The sequence below is a fragment of the Anticarsia gemmatalis genome, chromosome 7 (genome assembly GCF_050436995.1).
Source record: "Anticarsia gemmatalis isolate Benzon Research Colony breed Stoneville strain chromosome 7, ilAntGemm2 primary, whole genome shotgun sequence".
In the NCBI taxonomy this organism is placed as follows: Eukaryota; Metazoa; Arthropoda; class Insecta; order Lepidoptera; family Erebidae; genus Anticarsia; species Anticarsia gemmatalis.
Genome location: NC_134751.1, coordinates 12,209,194 through 12,229,466, shown reverse-complemented (window position 1 = coordinate 12,229,466; position 20,273 = coordinate 12,209,194). Strand labels below are relative to the sequence as shown.

Here is a 20,273-nt window from a genome sequence, read left to right as displayed (position 1 = left end):
ATGTCCGTGTGTGCTCTCATTTTGTGCATGTGTGAGTGTATTTTTATAATAATAAAGTATATGTAATGCATCACGCACACATATGCATGTAGTTGGGTGCGACACCCCATGAAAATTATATTGTCCTTTATGTTGTTCAGGTTTTGGGGAATCGTTGCAGTTCATGGTACGAGCGGATCGGTTCTGATTTTTGGTTCAATTTTCATTTGTGTTGTTAAACGTTGTGCTGGTATTTTTAGAAAGTAAAATGATATGACTGCTATTTAATTAGTGAATCAGAAATGAGCAAAGTAAATCATTAAAGGTATCTAAGAACTCAAAATTAACAAGTAAGTATGTTTTATTAATCTACAATTTTAACTGTGGTTTTGCAATATTACAATTTTAACTAGTGGTGAAACAATCACAATTTCTTAATTACATCCACCTAAATCTGACCTCTCTCGAAACACAATTTTTTGATCTGTACTACAATATACTTACCAAAGCTTAAAATTATCTCACAAAAATTCCTGCACACAAAAGCTGTGAACGGGAACGCTTCCCCATTCCGCCCTTTAAAGGAGCATGTGTGCAACTAGTAAACGTAAGTACCCCTGTTGATCCCCCCGCGGCCACCCCAGGTGCGTCCGCGCGGCACGCGCCATTCCTGTCGCGGCCGGCGCCCTGACGCCATCGACACACTCACCTCCTAGAAAACAGTTATTTTCAACTATCTACGTGATCCAATCTCATCAAAAGTCCGCAACTAATGCAACGTAAACAATCGTAACATGTGAAAACGGCAACTCATCGTGCCGAAATGAGTTCCATCGGTGTCGTCGTCTTCCGCAACTCGCCGCTCGGGAAAGCGCAGGTGCTACAAGAAACTGTGAATAATTCTGTGAACATAACAAACAATGAAGGCAATCAAGGTCCGCGTGAAATTATCATCGTGAGGAAGAAACAGAAGATCCAGTCGTGTCCGACGACAGTGTCAGTGACGTCATTACTTCGTGGTGCTGAGCCGGTCACAACAAATATATTGGCAAAGAAACCTCGGCTTCGTGAAAATAGTACGGAAGAAGCAGTACGTTCGCCGACTCCTCTCGCCGTCGCTCGGAGAAATGCGCGGGAACGTAACAGAGTGCGTCAAGTCAACGATGGGTTCGCTGCTCTCCGCCGACACATACCTGAAGAAGTGGCAGCCGCATTTGAAAACGCTAACTCTAACCGTGGACCAAACAAGAAGCTGAGCAAAGTGGAAACTTTACGTATGGCGGTAGAATACATTCGTAACTTGGAAAATCTATTGAACATCGGTCATGCTGATAAAGAGAATTCGTCTCGTCCGTCAATGGAATCTTTCCCGTCTCCAGCATCTTCATCTCCGAGGGAGAACAGCCAGGAAAGAAGTTATTATTCACTGAATTCTCCTGCCATTGACGATGAGGACATGGATGAAGATGAACTGGATGGATCGATTCATCTTCCACGACAACAGTATGTTGACCTTCCAGCAGAATCATTTAATTTAGTTGCTACACCACATTTGTATGAAGAAGAAGAAAATGGTGGGCAGCCTCTCACACCATCATCGGACCTCCTCGGACAGGATGAAGTAAACTCCCATCTTTTAGAAGGACACTTCACCTTCCCGAATTCGGCTGAACAGTTTACAGTGATTCCAGAACAAAACTATCTTAGTGAAAACGATGTACCAGTGAGCGAGAGTGACTTCGAAGTGAAATATTCAGAAACTATCAATCAGCAACTGCATGGTTTCAACGAGGAATCAAATCTTGAGACGATTGATCCGGGCTTGATTTTAATGAACAATGAGTATAAATTCAAGGAAGAGGAAACTTCGTTCGCTGATTACAACGATGAGATAGACCTCAAGAAGGAACTACCTGATATTCATGTCACGCCTGAAGATAGAGAACAGTTCGAAGAGACGTTGAAATGGTGGCAAGAGAAGACCAGACAAGCCCGTCCTTTAGCTAAACAACAGTAATTAGTATAAGTTAGTCTTGTGTACGTATTCTCCAACAACTAAGCAGAAAGCCTTGACATGCACAATTGATCTAGATTATATTTAGGAAATTCAGTGTATTTTTAAAATAAAGTCACTGTAGCTAGGCCATTGTGTTCTAAATTCTGAATTTTGTTAGCTAGTAGACTTTGTACTAAGTTGTTGGACTATAGTATCGTGTAGATAATTGAAGCTATTTATTACGATAGAGTTAAATTGTAAAACATACAGCTGTAGAAGCCAAAGTCGGTTGACGGCGCGGGCGCAAGGTGGTCCGTAACGGTCGAGCCTGCACTTCAAGCTTTGTACATTTATCATGTTATTTATTAGTTATTTATAGTCCTTAGTCAGTTGCGCTCACCGGTCGGTAAACGATTTGTGGGTTAAGCAAACCTTGGCGCGGTCATTCCATAGATGGGTGACCGCATAGATGTATTTGAACTGGGCGTCTCCGTGTTTAAAAGTCGGTCCCGGTTGTTGTCTACTAAGATAACAGTCGTTAAGCCACGCCAAAGGCCTTCGGGCGGCTTGAACAACTTTGGCACTAGGTTGACCACTAACCATACGATAAGAAGAAGAAGTCCATAGTTCAATTTCTCTATGTTCAATGTATGTTAGAACAAAGTAGAAGTTTTCTAGTAGAATATTGTAAATACGCATGCTAGGGCACCTACTTATACAAATTATTACTTAGTGCCTTTTAAGTAGAAACATTGTGATGTTAGAATTTAATTATTTTTAGGCTAATAAATGTAATGTAGCTCCTTAAAACTCTCTTTTATTGGTTGTCTAAAAAATTTCACATGTAATTAATTCCTAATATTCTATCTATCTATATTAAGCAAAAACCAAAATACAGTCGAATTGAGAACCTCCTCCTTTTTTGAAGTCGGTTAAAAAAGACTTCGTCCTTAGCTCAAGATCACAAAGGTGTCTAGTTGCCATAGAGTAGAAAATGTTTTAAATCACTTTAACCCTTTCTATCACTTTTTCCTATTAATTACGTAAGACCCCTAATTTATCAATCGTCAACGACAAAAATGGGTCCATTAACAACACGCTCCCTAATACCGGTCTTAGACAAAGACCTTTATGCTAATGCACCAAATCATTTCGTACAAAATGACCTACTTTAAAGCAGCTTACCAATTTTATGCCGCAACGGTCGATGATACCATGGTTTAGGAGTAAAGGGTTAACCACCGTTTGCATTTAAAGGAGATCGGCAGATTTCGTACAGCTTAAAGTTGGTGTTGTTTCGTTACAGAATTTGTACCACTTATTAAGGGGGCTAAATCACTTATTTTTATTTGGAAGTATTATTTTTAGAAGTCCGGATTAATTAATAATTAAGGTAGAAAGATTTGATAAATTACATAATATTTTTTGGTCTATGGCTTATATTTGTTGACAACTAAAGAAAAAGAAAATCTAATGAGACGTCACTTTTAGTCTGACGTCTACGCATCCGCTAATTTGCTGTTGTTTTGGATTGTGGTTTTGACAGCATCTGAGCAATTTAGCGTACTATCGGGGCTTCTTAAAATGGACATAACTTTTACCTCCCAACTTTAAAAAATATAAGATTTTAAAATAAGCTTGTCTATCATATTAGGTACCAATTAAACAAAAAGTATACCTAAACATGACATTTTATAAGCTGTACGAATTCTTCATACAAACCTGCCGTTCGCCTTTATGAAAAGTATGAAACGACTCAACTTGTTAATGTACTTACGCCTCATAGTACTTAACTCAAAAGCTGGTACAAATATTTAAAAAAATAATCAGTAAGTATATTTTTTTACAGAAATGCAAATAAAACTTTTCAAAATGGACTTTGCAGAATAATTTAAGATACGAGACCTAATTATAAAATCAATACAGACTTAACTTATCATTCAAAGCTTAGAAACATAATCAAACTGAAACTTGTTTTTCAAATACATCACCACACTCCGTCCCAAATTTTAACCATGGTTAAATCTTAAGATTACCAAACTGGTAGAGTCGGGCCAAAAACTGGAGCCGTTAACGGTAAGGCGATATCGCTATTATTATTGTAATGCGCCGCCGTTATCCCGTGTATCCCTTATAAAAAATACACCAGATTCCGAGCCATGCCGAGGGAGAGCGCATAGTGACGGAATTATTACGGTTAAGGGCACCACGAGATGTAATTTTAATGTGTACGTTTGAATTGGTGTAGTAACGGTTTTAGGTTGATTTAATTTAGTTGTCACTATTTTAGTTTGCTGTAAAAATATACATACATGTATGAACATAATAAATCAAAATATAAGGTGGAATTTCAAAATATTTTTTAACAAGGTACTATCACTGTCTCCAACGCATTGTGATTATGGAATTGCATTATTGATATTTAATTTTAAAATTACTTCCTAATATTGCTCTGTTTGTCGCGGGTTCGTTTTCCTGTCTACAAGAAATAATGTTTACAAGGTTGCTGGGTTAATATAACATTTATGATCGTTTTCTTATAAAGGCCGCAGAACTTTAAGAGCAGTTAATATTAATGGTTTACAAAAAGTTTATTAATACAAATAATACTGTGCTACTAAGTCTATGCTTTTTAAAGTGAAGCAAGTTATACGATATAAAATATCTTGCTTAAAAAAGTTCCTACGATAATATACATAGCAACGCACTAAACATCAGCATTGTCTCAAACCTCTAGCTACCGATGCCTCAGCTCAGCTTTATTTTTTCAGCAGTAGCTGTAAAATTGCGGAAGTGTAAGACATGTGGAATGCCAAACTATTTCAAAGTTTGTACACAAATTCAAGTTCCTATTTCTTCCTTCGTTACGCACGCCCGAAGTTCCGGAGCCTAATTTAAATTTCTCCATCTCTTCTATAGTTTTTATTTCAAAATATCGCCATATTTTACGGGCTACTTGCACGCTATTCTGGCTTCCATTTAAATATTTTCCGCTCCATTCGTCAGGCGCTGTTTGTAAATTTAAGTTTTTGATACACTTGAACGCATATCGATCATAATTTACGAAGGTTTCTGCTACCTCTATTGTATTTTTTAGCTAGATAAATAAAAATATTAATAAATAATCTATCGCTTATTTTGAATGCAGACAAAGTAAAGGTTATGATGAGGCATGATCTGTTAGGTTGCATTTTGATAAACTAGATAAGCATAAATATCATTCTTTTCTTCTGGTCTTCCTCTACCCCTATGGGAAGAAGGCCTGATTTAATGTATGTTTGTACTTTGCTAGTAACATAGTTTAAATTGATATTATGATATATAAGTAGCATAATAAATTTCAATTTTACTGTTTTTGCCGCTTAAAGACATTTACATCATATCTCTTGTATCTACACTATTCGGATATCAAAGAAATCGGTAAAAAAGTGAGCATGTCATCTCATTCATAGGTAATTGTAGCCTCAAGACACCTTGGTCACGTATTTAACACCATCACAAGTCATTCTTATCTTCAACTCATATCTACTAAATATATATAACTGAAAGGTTACTGACTGACATAGCGATCTATCAACGCACAGCCCAAACCACTGGACGAATTGGGCTAAAAATTTGGCATGCCGGTAGATGTTATGTCGTAGGTATCCGCTAAGGATTTCCATCAATTCTAACCCCAAGAAGATAAAATAGGGGATGAAAGTTTGTATGAAATTCTGTCCTAAGTGACATACCTCGCGGGCGAAGTCGCGGGCTAAAGCTAGTCGAAATATATCCTCACAATAACTCGATGAACCTGCATGCACCTTTGACATTCACTCGCCACAAATATCCTTTAATGACGCGAGTAACGAAAGGGCAAAAGAAACATGTTTTCGTTCTAGATTGGCCACATGTAAGTCTTAGTTAAGGTCAACTAACTACGCGAGATGTTTAACAAGAACTTAGTTTTTTTTGTTATTTATTTCGTACTAGCTCTTTCTCGTGACTCCGTCCGCGTTGACGTTAGTTATATGGCTTTTCTCACCAGTAGTTTCCGAGGATTTCGAGGATAAAAACTATCCAATGTCATTTCAATCATCATTGGGTCTCAAACTATCTTTGTTCAAAGTTTCATACAAATCAGTTCAGTAGTTTAAACATGAAGAATAGACACTTAGACAGACAGAGCTACTCTTATTTTTTAAATGTAAGTATATAATATATTTTGTGAGGAGACCCTTGCCCAGCAGTTGGAAAGTAGTGGCTTAAAAAAAAGTTGTACGTCCGATGACAGTCGGTTTAAAGAAAAACAGATATTAATTAGATCATTTGTAAATTCCAGTCCGAATAAGTAAGAAGTAACATGTCAAAGAAAAATGTCTTAATGGTTAATTAGACCACCCACTTTGAGAAATGACAAACGACAAAGTAACTTATAACACCTAACTTAACCACCGTTTTTATCATTTCAATTTACTTACAAAATATCGAGGATAGTCTAACGTCTTTGTATCAGTAAGCGAATTCCATCCATTAGTCATGTTAGAGCAAAAGCTTCTATTAAAAAAATGAAGGTAAGCTAGGACTTATTAAACTGTACACTGTTCCTGGGTCAATAACCTGTGAAGCAATACATTTTTTTTCGGTAGTCAAAATCTTAACCTTATCGAACTGACATTTAAAACATAAATTTTATTTTTCGCTCTTAGGAAACTACTAAATCAGATCCATACTTGAATACTAAATATAATTTACCAATGGGAAAATTTACTGGATGATAGATTATACTCCTAACAAAAAGGACATAGGTACAAATATACACGTGTAAGCAGCACACTTAAACAAGCATCTTAAAGAATATAACAATACAGATCGTTAGATATTATTATGTACATACAAAGTTGCGTATTTAAGCCGTACATTAGGATCTAAAAACTCCTTAACAGGGTAACTGGTTATCATTAACTCGAACACAAGTGTCCTCTTGAACTAATAAACGTTATCGACGGTACACAATTTAACGAACACTCGTACTACTATCATTATCTGCATAGATTATTACACTTGAAACCCTTATGTACCCGCTTTAAAATTTCCGATACTTCGTTTTTCTGTTGATCGTATTTATATGACTACTAATCTTGAGGTCCCGGGCTCAATTTCCAGGTCGAGAAAAGTACTTTTTATTCGAAAAGTAGCCCGGAATTTGGTAACGTGCCTAGTAAATAGCAATAAGGTCGCACCTATTACATGGGACTTACATAGTTAATGGCGAAACGTGGGTGTGTTACAAGTCTGCATGCACCTTCATGTATACTAACGTGATATTATATTATGTCATACTATCATTACAAATTCGAATGTAATTCTATACTATTAGACAGACAGAGTCCGTCTGCCTGTTTTGTTTTAGCAACGACACGTTTACAAAGAATAATCCCGTTAGTGTAACTAACGGGATTATTCTTTGTAAACAAGTGAATCTTACAGAAAGGAAGGCGACCGAAGGCACGAAAAAAGGCTAGTTCTTAAAACTATCATGAAATAAATTATGCACAAAATATATTCATTAACGTAAAAAGGCCAAAAGAATATTCAATTTTTATAGCCTTGGTTTCGGCTCCGCCCATTTTGAGATATATTGACGCTTTTCTAAAAGTCATCATAAAAGCTACTTCGATTGTATTCCGGTTTCAAGTATTTCCCTATTCAATTAAATCATTATTAATTGTAATTTACACATTTTTTTATAAAATATGTACGTATTTACGCTTAATAATAATTAATACAATTAATTAATTACCAACACAAATTATTCTGAAAGGAAATTGCAAAGATTTTTAAAATAATTTACCAATAAATAACTGGTAATTTAATTTAAAGAATATTTTAGCACAATATGCATTTAAAGTACGCAGATCAGGTTTTGTTGCGTGGGAATGTCGGGTCCCTTTGCGCTACAAAACCTACGAGGAAGATATCCTGATCGATGCGCCAAGAAAAAAGTCCGTTACGAACCGCTATGGCCTTTGTTGTCAATAGTATACAGTGGATAACACGTTTTGATACTTGAAATATTCTCACGTGCCAGTAGCGCGATTCTCTATAGTCGGCACTGTTGAGTATCTAAAGTTTAACGTAAAATGTTCTGAGAAAATAAATCAGTAGCTCAATTCTTTATTACTATCTACTAGTCGATAGTGGTAGAGAATCAAGGTGCTGTATCCACTACCGACAATCGGCTAGCTATTGACATTTAGAATGTACTGCCAAAAAAGTTTCTACGACGCCCGTGAAAGCCGCTGATCAGATTTTCACACAAAATTTCTCGATGACAGGTCGGTTGTCGGCAGTCGATAGTAATAGAGAATTGAGCTTCTGATTGTCATACAAAATTTTTCAATAGCTAGCCGATTTTCGTTAGTCGATAGTGGAAAAGAATCGCGTTACTTATTATTGTTAACAAGAGCATACGATTACGTACTTTGAGGTAATAAATTATGTTTTATATGTGCTGTAAAGAGAGTTACTAAGTAACAGATAAATATTTTTATAGACCCCCTTCAAACTATTTATTTTTAGATATTTCTTGATAAGTTATCAACGTGTTGTTATAAGAATGTAATTATCGGAAATTTACTTTTACTGTTTGAAATAGACATGATATACACATACGTTACGTAAATAACGAAAGTAAATAAGATAGCAGCTGGAATTGATTCATCGTACCAAGTTAAATGATGCAACAGACTCTACAAATCAAATAACCAACGATCAAATAAGGTATCCTAACCTTTAAATTTTCAATCGCGTATAAGACCCGTTGCATTATAATATTATGTGTACTAGTCGCGAGAGTTTAAAAACGTTAACCAACGATCAAGACAGTTATCTCTCACTACACGGCAAAGTAAAGTCAGAGAATCTACCCTATTGTTGTATAATATTTATTCTTGCTTAGATATCCACGGAGTCTTTCAGTAAGGTCGATGGCATTGTCACAGGGTTCATGGGAACGGGCAAAAAACGGACCTTACCTTTAGGGTACTACCGAATTCCCTATAGAAACTGAATAAGCACTTTTTCTACGCATTCGCGCATCCACGTGTTAGCTGACGTTATATTTTGTATTTAATCTCTGCGTCTTATGCATGGCCTTTGGCGGGGATTGAAGTAAAAAATATTCCAGTTTGTTTATGTAATTAACAAAGACATTTTTTGAGATTTAATATTGCACGTGAATTCTTTGTTACACGGCTAATCTTAAAAATTCACTATCGTTTTATTCTTTGAATAGAGCCCTGTATTTATTTTGAGCTTGAGTAAAAAATATACTTTTGCTTAGTAGTAATCACCTTGCAGAATTAATAACTTTTAATGAGTTTATTATTAATAGTTCCACATACTTTTAACCTACTTCAAAAATGGAGTAGGTTCTCAATTTGACTGTATGGTTTTTTCTGTTTGTTGTAAGTATTAAAATTGCTAGCAAAATTAAATAGAAATAACAATACAAAAAATAATAAACACAATCAAATATTTATATATTCAAAACTTAAGACAGTGGAAACAATTCTCGCAATGTTAATCTTTCATAATAATTTGACACAATCTTGACATTCAGTAAGTTTGATCAGTACATTTTGACATAACGAACATGCAAACAAGAAAATTAAATAATACATTACAAAATCATTATTTAAACTAAATTAACCTTGAAGTTATTATATTTCTTAATTAATTCACCTTCAGTTTCCATATCTTATGTAACACGATAAAATATTAAGTTTTAATAGACACAATCAATTTTTCAAGGCAACTTATGTTTTATATTTATCATAATTGTTAAGACCTTGAAAAGGGCTTGACCTTTAAATAGTTTTGTTATCTTCTAGAACATTCTTTATGACAGATTATATATTCCGACAAAACAGTAGGAGGCCTTCGCAGTTCTTAATATGCACAATTTATTCATAAAGATTATAATTAATAATTGTATGTATTTCCAAGATAGAGAAAAAGTAGTTACCGTCAGCTACTAATTTTAAACTTAGTATACCTCTGGCAGCCGCGAAACTTTTCTACAAGGCTTTTTACTAAGTTTATGGACTATAATACTTAAGCCTTTCACATGAGTAACTAGCAGTTATTTAAATGTATTATGAGCGCTTCAAGCGTTTTTTGAATAAATCTAATTTCCCTGTAAATATTCACAGCCAATGCTCCATATAAAGACGACACGAAGATATAAAATATAGCAATCACATTATTGCTTAGTCTCTTTTACCAGCCATTCTAAAACTCCAAAAACCTCTCAACTAGCTATAAAACTCTTTTAAAAACAAAAGCACTACAAAGCGATATATCTGGTGCATCCGACGCGAGGCCAGATTGTATGAGATAGTAGACAGTGAAATTGCTACGAGACGAACAGCGCCAGACGGCATGCGTCTCAAACCATATGGCGATCAGATTGTAACAAAAAACAACAAATTAACTGCAGAAAAACTTTGAGTCACGGTGGCATATGCTTTTGTGTAATTAGTGTAATTCAATTTGAGATGAAGTTGTGCAAACATATGTTAGAACATCCTGCACTGTAATGCAACGGCAAGAATAAAATTAGTTTATTTATGTCTTATTCATATACGGAAATTCACTAACCCTGGTTTATGAGCTACACTTAGCGGTAGTTTATCTATTCAATAGCGTTTAAACTAATATAAAAAAAGCTATTGAATAGATAAACTACCGCTAAATCTACTCAGAAACGGGGCATAAGTGCGTGATAGTAATCCGTCAAAATAGTATCTTTGAAAATCATATTACTATTCATATACCTACTGGAGGGAGAATACAAGAACTGCTCTCTTTATCTCGTCTGAATCTCACCATAATATGGGACGAATAGCCTAAAAGAAAGAGAGTACAAAATTATGCACTATTTCGCGCTTTTTTGTTTAAATAAGACGTGCAACAGATAATAAACCTGTTTGTTGTGTATTTATACTTTTGTATAATTACGTTGGTTAATATAGTAACTATTGACTGCATTGCTGTATTAAGTTAACATTGCATTAAATAACAAAAATGCAGAATCATAGTAATGCACAACAATTGATTCATTATGAATCGCAGTTACAGTGGAATTTACCTTTACTTACTGCCCTCTAATTATAAACCATTTCATTGTTTGTCCAATATTGGCACCAATTATTAACTAATTTGATTGCCAAATGTTCTATTAACCTTTCATAACATGTGAGCACATAAAATTCATCAGGATTTAGTCAAACCGTTGTTGACTATCTAGTAATTTTCGCATTTCTTTTACTTTACTTTCATAACAACTCCGGCATTAATATTCTGGTAAAAGAGATTAAGATTGTTCTTGTGTCGCGGGGACTTTTACAAAAACACAAAACAACAGACACATAGTAGAACTAGATTTCTAGGTGTATGGAAATCGAACTCAACACCTCTGGACGGTTGAAGCGTGACGACCGCTTTAACAACTGTGTCAAAGCATTTAAATACTGGAGAGCAATAATAGCTTAAACAACAGTTGTTAGTAAAATGTTCAGGTACAGTGCGTTTGTCATGTGCATAACAGGAGCCAATTAAATCTAAAATAGAAACAGTCATGTGGTATTGCACGGATGTATGCTATCCGGTGCACCACTTTACATAAAAATATCAACTATTTTTGGAGCTTAACATAAAATTTTTTATATTTATGTTTTTTTTATATCTATACTAATCTATACTAATATTATAAAGCTGAAGAGTTTGTTTGTTTGTTTGAACGCACTAATCTCAAGAACTATCCTATCCTATTTGAAAAATTCTTGCAATGTTAGATAGCCCCTTTTGTCGAGAAAGGCTATAAATCATCACGCTACGACCAATAGGAGCAGAGTACCAGTAAATAATGTTATAAAAACGGGGAAAAATTTTACCCATTCTCTCTTATGTGACGAAAGCGAAGTTGCGCGGGTCAGCTAGTACGTACTACTTTTAGAGCTTAGCATAGAAATTTTAATATTTATGTTATTTTATACCTGCAATATGTACACTCATTTCCTCTTTTGGCGATGTTTAAATATGGGTTAGAGATCTTGCTTACTGACGTTTTATACAACGATAATCCAAAGCATTGAGACACCAAACTGAAACACAACATAGCAAAAAAAAATTATGTTAAATTATATTTTTTAATGGCGGCTTGCTAGATGTACCGTCAAAAAATCTTTAAAGCATAATTTTCCGCATTAATTCATAGAAAATCTATTTATCTAAATGTACCCAATATTAAATATGTACAAGCATAACATATTACCTCTTATACCCTAAAGTGTAGGCAGAGTTTCATGATATACACCCGCGTTACACCATTAACAATTTTAATTCCGCGTAATACTTTATCTATTCATTTGTTAGAAAACGCGAACACCCAATCAGATCGTACATTTTAAGCCAGACATGCAATAAACGTGAACATTTCCGTTAACCCAGAGATAAGTACACAATGCAGTCGATAGATGAGTGGAAAGGGCACTGACTTTCAGTCAATACTAGTTACAATCTACAATACGCTACAGTAGACTAGACTGTAAGGTCAAAGTGTATATCGTCTTACATATTATGTGATTTGTATCGTAATACAGTTGTTTAATAATTTTATAGTAACTTTATAACGTCAGTTTAGTAAATTTTAGACCCTACCCGTTCCCAGCCAGCGTTGGTGGCTTCGGCCCTAACATCTTCCTTATTACAGTAGGGGAACCCTTATCCAGCATTGGGACTTTTACGTGGTAAAATTGTTATTTATTTTTTTAATTTTTATATTGTACATGCATAACTTTTCAAACAAAGGTGCCACTATTGAAACTGCATTCAGTACCTACTGAGGTGCGATTCCCTACTACTTTCGACAAACGACAACCGGCTAGCTATCAACCAATTTTGTACGAAAATCTGATCAACACCTCTAGCGGGCGCCATAAGAACTACATATTTTGCAGTACATTTTAAATGTCAAACTCTCCATATTTCATAGAATCCACTGTAGAGAATCGCGATAATTCAAAACTCGGGATTAGTTGACTGAAATTTGTGTGTAATTTATTTTTATTTTTTCTTAAGATATAAGATAAGTATAAGAAAGTTAGATTTTTTTAACCCATTACTGTCCCACTGCAGGACAAAGGCTCCTCCCGAACGAGAGAGGGGTGAGGCCTTGAGTCCACCACGCTGTCCAAGTTAGGTTTAAAGAAATAAAAAGTCAGCAGATAGGCTATAGAGGGAATTGCTATCATTATTCTATTAATCTCTAGGAAAAGTACCTCTAATACTTTATAGAGGTAGATAAAACAATGACCGATAATAGTAGCTCGTTCAGAAAGTCATAAAGATATTTGCGAAACATAGTTTATTACTCTATTGACAACTAACTGGCCTATTTCTCATAAATTTTACTAATTAAATGACTTTTTCATCAACAAGATTTTGGTGTTTTAAAGATTCCTTTGCCACTTTATATAAGTACTATTTTTATTATTTAGGGGTCAAAAAACGCGTTGCAATATTTACTGCGTGGTGGATTTATGGCCTCCTTTAATTAATTGGGAGGAGAGGCCTTTGCCCAGCACTGGAACCGTATTGGATTTAAAAAACTATTTAGTAATAATGACATAAGAGCCTTTAGAAAAAAAGAAAATAACTATGCGACAAACATTCCCGTCATACTTCCTAAGTCCAATGTACGTTGAAAATCACGCGCAAAATGAAAATAACTGAACAATGGATTTATGCAAACGCAAGTCAGTCACCGAGACAGTGTGAACTAGTACAATGCAAATTAATATTTATGTGACCTCATATGACCTTAGGGAATTATGGAAAGTCATCAAACAAACGCGGTAAAGAAACGTAAAAAACTATTACATTTTTTTTTTGTTAAACAAATTAGACTGAATACGTGCTAAGTAAAAAGTACTACCTACGTAATATTAGGTGAATGATAATATTACTAAATCCTACTTCGATTTTATTCTAGTGCGATGAATACTGTTATCTGTTCTGAATAAAGGCTTTTTATTAATATTGCACTTATGTATTCGAAAGTATAATAATATGTTTATGAGTTATATAGATTTAACTGCTTCTGAAGTGCGGACGGTAGTGTATCCGACTGCTGTCTACTAGGTCCCAGGTTCAATTCCCAGCCCGGACAAAGTGTTGTGCTCTTTCTAATTCACGGCGAAACGCGGGTGTATTTCATACACCCGCCTATACTTTCGAGTATAACAGGCGTGATATTATCTGGTATATCAGTACCAACTCATCTTGTTGTACGAGTTGTCGAAAACTAGGTAAAATTTATTTATCTATCTACATTTTTCTAATTAACAAAGCCCTTAATAATACGGATTTTCTTATCTAGTTTTAGTTATTCTTACTAGCCTATTGCAACAGGAAAATGAAATCAGCTGTTCCGATATGATAAAAGGTACAATATAATTTTATTATAGTTAATTAAATTTATTATTTTATTTCTTTACTAACTAATCAGTTTTTGTGCAATATTATCACGATTGCATATGCAATTGAATCAGCTTACAATTAATACACTGTGGGTGTGTATATACCTAGTTGTTTGACAATTGCTGAATAAAAGAATAATGTTAGAATCATTATCAAAAATCTACTTACTCATTTATTTACATAAAACATTGGCATATAATGACTCTTACTAAAACTACAATTAATAAATTCAACGTCGGTTTGAAAGATAAAAAATTAGAACGAGTACGAGTAGCAGTAGAAATAACAATTAATAAGAGTGGTCAGAGAACTCTTATTAATGGCTACCATACTTTTATCACACAATTTGAGACCTTGAGTCCACCACGCTGGCCAAGTGCGGGTTGGGGACTTTTGCATGCCTTTAAGAAATGTATTAAACAAATTGTAGGCTAGGTTTCATCATAATGTTTTCGTTCACTGTTAGAGCAAGTGTTAAGTTAAGCACTGTTAGAGCATTATGATGAATATCAATCGCCAAATAGTTTTTTATAAAATTTTATGAATGTGTAAAAACAATAAAAAATACATTTAACTCATAATTTAAATATTAAAAACTGTGTACTACCGGAATCACGGGCAGTACAGTACACATGCGCGTGCACATGCCGCGGCGGTGGGTGGCGGGTGCCCGCCGCCCGTCAACCTTGCTTCCTACACACACTGCACGTTCATCAGACATGTGTCCCACACGACACGTGTGCACACTAAATAATTCAACCACCACGCTTACTGAACATTTCTAATATTTATCATGGGGTGGAAAATTTGATTTGGTAATTTTATCGCGTAATAGTGAGTAATTTGTGAATAATATCTTGCTAAATGTAAGAACTGTAGTTATTTATTTAACAACTCTCATATAAATAAGTTCTCATTTACTTGCTTTGTAACTTATCTACAAATATAAAGAAATCAATATCTAAAACGCAAGAGGTTCAAAATGGCATAACGATTTTAATTTTTTGCCATGCAAAAAAATCAATCCAATAATTTGAATTCCCCTTCACATAAACTCGTAGGCAACCAAATAATACAAAATATCAGATTTGTATTTTAAACAACATCGTCAGAATTATATATTTTTTAAAAGGAATACGCATATTCTACGCATTTTTTCGCAGTCTTTCACTTTTATGCGCAGTACCTATTTCACAATCATGAAAAATAATATACGACAAATAGCGTTCTGAAAACAAAGCTTTGACCCTCTGTCCTGAATTAAGTGGAATTTTGTCTCTATATTCATAAATATTTACGATCTAAATATTGTAAAAAAGTAAACAAAATATATTTTATTGTTTGTTAAAAATATGTTCTATTTAGTTCACAGATCGTCTTACTGCCTGACCTTCATAATATTGAAATCGTCTTCACAAGACGTTGTTGACCCTTGTGTCAATGAACTTTACTCATTTATTTATTCTTTACCTAATAGACCGCTATCATATACTTACAACTACATTAACTAATCTTCATAATAATTTACTGTACTTAAGTTACTAGGAAACAGTAGTTTATTAGTTACTTAAGTATATAAAAATATAGTAAAAAAGTTAAAAGTAACTTAAGTATAGTAAAATTAAAATTATGTGCCTCCGGTGTAGAGATAGTTTTCATTCACAATCAGAGGTTTAGCTTGATACCCGGCTTAATACCCGGTTCATGTAATTCAGGTTATAAATTCTAGTGAAATAACCCAACAACAGATTTTATTCAGTAGGAGTAAAAATAAGTCTATCTACCCTTAATTTTAAGTATCATAAGCTTTGTTATCGTGTTAGTGAAATTTGAAAAAGCATAAAGGTTGTTTTAACGATATCTAATTGTAATACATGCTATATTTAACCAACATGAACGATTTTAAATCGAGATATAAAAAAATCGCGTCATTTATATACTCAGCGACAGTCAAGCAGCCATTAAAGCTCTTTGCTGTTTTAAAGTAAACTTAGGACTTGTACTGAATGTCATAAAGAACTTGAACAAGGTAGGTCGAACCAACAAAGTTAGGCTAGTTTGGGTCCTAGACCACGCGAGCCTAGATGGGAGGATAAGATACGATAAGAACCAACATAAAAAGTAAAAATTAAAAATAGCGACTTAGATAATGATGTAATATAGAGAATTATAAAATCATTCTTCTAAAACAATTAGGTAATATACAAAAGTTTCTTACATTCGGCAGTTCATAGGTTAATATAACAGGAGATATTTATAGTCGGAACTTTGATAAACAACTATCAATGGAAATGTTTTATACATAATTAGTAACAATAAAGTATCATAAAAGTGATAAAGGAACTTGATAAATATTTGTGTGGCCGTTGCGAAGTTATAATCTTTATTTATAAAGCAGGTTGGTATAGTTCGCTTCCGTAATAGGAATATTTCTTGTATGGATAACTGTGAAATAATACAACGTATTCGAATTCTTTATAGAATCTTAAATATTATTGGACAACTCACACACGGTCATTTGATTCCAAACTAAGCAGAGCTTGTCCTATGGTAACCAAATAACTGATAAACATACTTATTATACTTCTAAATACATACTTATATAGATACATTTACATCCAGGCTCAGAACTAATACTCGTGCTTATCACACAAAGATTTGTCCCGGGTGGGATTCGAACCCACCACACGCGGCGCTACGGTTGTTGCGGCGAGGTGACCGCTTAAACCACTGCGCCAAACGTGCAGTTAATAGGAAAAGTACTTTTCTGATATTAAGTTTTTTATTATTGTCTTATATTATTATTTACCGGCGGTCCTGTATGACTATATGGATGCGAATAAGGCAAGGGAAGTTTTGTAAGGATCGTACCAAATGGCGTTCTTTGGTCTTCGCCTACCCCTATAGAAAAAAGACGTGAAATCAATTTTAGCGTATGGTAGTGAAACCAACTTTCTTACTGAGTCTCTATTCAGTTATAAAAGTTAAAATCGTTTTATTAATTCTTTTTTTCCAAACGTTTCAGTATGATTTCGTAACGCCATTTTCCTGATTTTTTTATTGCTTTAACAGTTATCAAAATGTATGTCGTAGTTACAATATGTGATCTTAATAAACATAGTTAGTCAAACTCATTTACAAAAAACGGAAAAGTGTAAAAAAATACCACTACGTATTAATTTTATCATAGTCTTGGAATACATGTAGGTAAATCACCTTACAACAATTTAGATCACTATTCAACTTTATCTTTTAACCAGACGAAATAAAAAGTATATTGCAAAACAAACATCTCATAAAGATATCCATCTCTGAGTAATTCTAGACAATATTTCGTGTTAATAAGCATTAGTAAGACAAACAATGACTCATTTTATTAAAAGACTAATAAAATGCGAAGGATATTCGAATGTTGACATAGATGTTTGTTATTTAGTCATGTCAAACTAATAAACAGATTCTGATGAGAATTGGGTTACCTATGTACGTTCAAACAGCCCCAAGAATCGCTGAACATATGCATACCTTTAGATCCCTGTAATTTGATGCATGCATGTTACATACATTCATAATATGACGCCTTATTCGCATAGAGATGGACAGAGACCAGAGAAGACCACTTGGTACACAATGGCATGCATTTTATTCCATCAAAAAAAAATGTAATCGATTTTAATATTTAATTCCAACAAATTATTGCAGTCTGTGTGTAAAATCACGCCCTTTTTTCATAGCAGTAGGCAGAGACCAGATATGGTACACAGACAATTAACTAACTTAATTAGGACATGTGATACCTTTTACCCCGGGAAATCTGTTTACGCAAACGAAATCATGGGTAACAGCTTGTAAGACAAGAAATCTGGACAAACACTGACTCACTGATTGAGATAAGTTTAAATGCGTGTTATTGAGAAACATCCATGATACATCACTTGATAATGCACGTGGTATCATTTTATTGACAGACGGCTCACTTTGTTTGTATGTAAACAAAGAACGAACTGTGTAGTATGTTTGATATATTATGTCTGTCTGGAAATATGGGTGAAGTAAGCATTTGGAAAATTTACAAGCTTTTCGGCACAGAAATAGAGCTTTTGTCACGTAAGTTGTGTGTGCTTTTTTCATATATCTCAAGTAACAGCTGTCATTGACATTTATTTCGTGAAGATAGTGAAGAAAAAAATTGTCTGTCATTTTTAATTTACACCTATAGTTTGGCTGTTACTTTTGATGAAGAAACTGGCCGTTAGTGTGATCTATTTCAAATGAAAAAAATAGTAACTGCCTAATGACTACTTGTGTGGAGCGGTCGGTAGTGTTACCGACTGCTAACCACGAGGTCCGGGCTTCGATACCCAAGTTTAGTTTTAGTGCTATTGCTCTTTTTCTTTTTATATTAAATTCTTCTCGATAATAGTCCAGACTTTGATAACGTGCTCGGTATATGGCAATATGCTCTCTCCCAGTTCGGAATAAAAGGCGAAATGCAGGCTTATTTCATACACCTTTTTCTAGTGTTACGGATAAAATTAATTAATATTATGTATGTATGTGAAAACAGTAACATTGGTGATTTATGGTCCTTCTATAAAACAGTATAAAAGGTTTATAAACTCGTTCTTCAAGCAATTACAGAATTAATAAATTTATAATTTTAATAACTTAATTAGTTTAGTTTTAATGGACACGCTAATTGTTTTGAGTGCTCGATTAGTGCTATCATAAATCTTTCAGTAATATGATTTAATTCCGATTATTTGGATGTTAAGAATAAAGTAACAATATGTGCTGCAAAAGTTGGCTCTGGAATTATCAATTGCATAACTCACACACGGTCGTCAGATTCCAAACCAACCAGAGCTTGCACTATGGTAACGAAATAACTGATAAACTTACTTATATGCTTCTGAATACATACTTACAGGTATAAAATAACAACTAGCCTCAGAACAGGTACCTTTGCTTAACACCTAAATATTCTTCGCGGGTGGAATTCAAACCCACCAAACTCCGCTCTATGGTTATTGCGGCGAGCTTACCACCTTAAACACTATAACAAACGTGCAGTTAACCATTCTTTCTTTTTAGAAATCTCTAAAAAAATATTGAACAAGTTGGCATTCAATCTTCTACAAGATTGGTTTTCTTATCATACTTTTGGCTGCACAAGCCCATTTCACATACTTCGTTCATACGTACCGTCTACGCAACTCGATATAAGACTATTACATCAATCGCTTACTTTTATCAGTGTATCTAAATCCGAACAGCTCAACAGATCTACAAGTCTTTATCAATGCTTTATTTAATTTTGGACAGACTGCAATAAAGATGTGAAGTGCCGTTGTTGATCTAATTGCGTAATATTGCGGGTATAAAGTTTTTAATGTGTATGATAATAATGCAGTTACAATTCTTTGCATATTTGTGTAAACACTCGTTAAAGAGAAATGTACATAAATTACAGCCAACTTTATTCCCTTCGAAACAAAGATAATATAATTGTCAATTTCATCACAACTCCACAATTCCAAACGCCAGTCTTCTTATTCGACTAGAAAAGCTTGTCAACAACGTCTAACTGTGTTAGTGAATACTCGCGATTAGCCATAAAATATATTATTATTACTGCTTGGACTATGTACCATATTAATTAAAATACAACTACAACATTTTTAATAAAACATGTTTGTGAAGAAAATAGTTTTTTTTTTACGACCAAACATCCTAACAACCATTTCGTAAATAATAAACAAAAAGTGAA

The 20,273-nt window shown here is 34.1% G+C and overlaps 1 protein-coding gene across 1 annotated transcript; it reads left to right on the top strand.

Moving 5' to 3' along the window:
* Positions 1-662: 662 nt before the first annotated feature.
* LOC142974163 (uncharacterized) lies at positions 663-2,785 on the top strand. Its single transcript, XM_076116326.1, has one exon. It carries the CDS (start codon positions 803-805, stop codon positions 1,994-1,996), a length of 1,194 nt encoding a protein of 397 aa, XP_075972441.1. The 5' UTR covers positions 663-802; the 3' UTR covers positions 1,997-2,785.
* Positions 2,786-20,273: the final 17,488 nt, after the last annotated feature.

Excerpts from the sequence above, each read along its gene's own strand:
- LOC142974163 (XM_076116326.1), top strand. The coding sequence starts at position 803 with ATGAGTTCCATCGGTGTCGTCGTCTTCCGCAACTCGCCGCTCGGGAAA.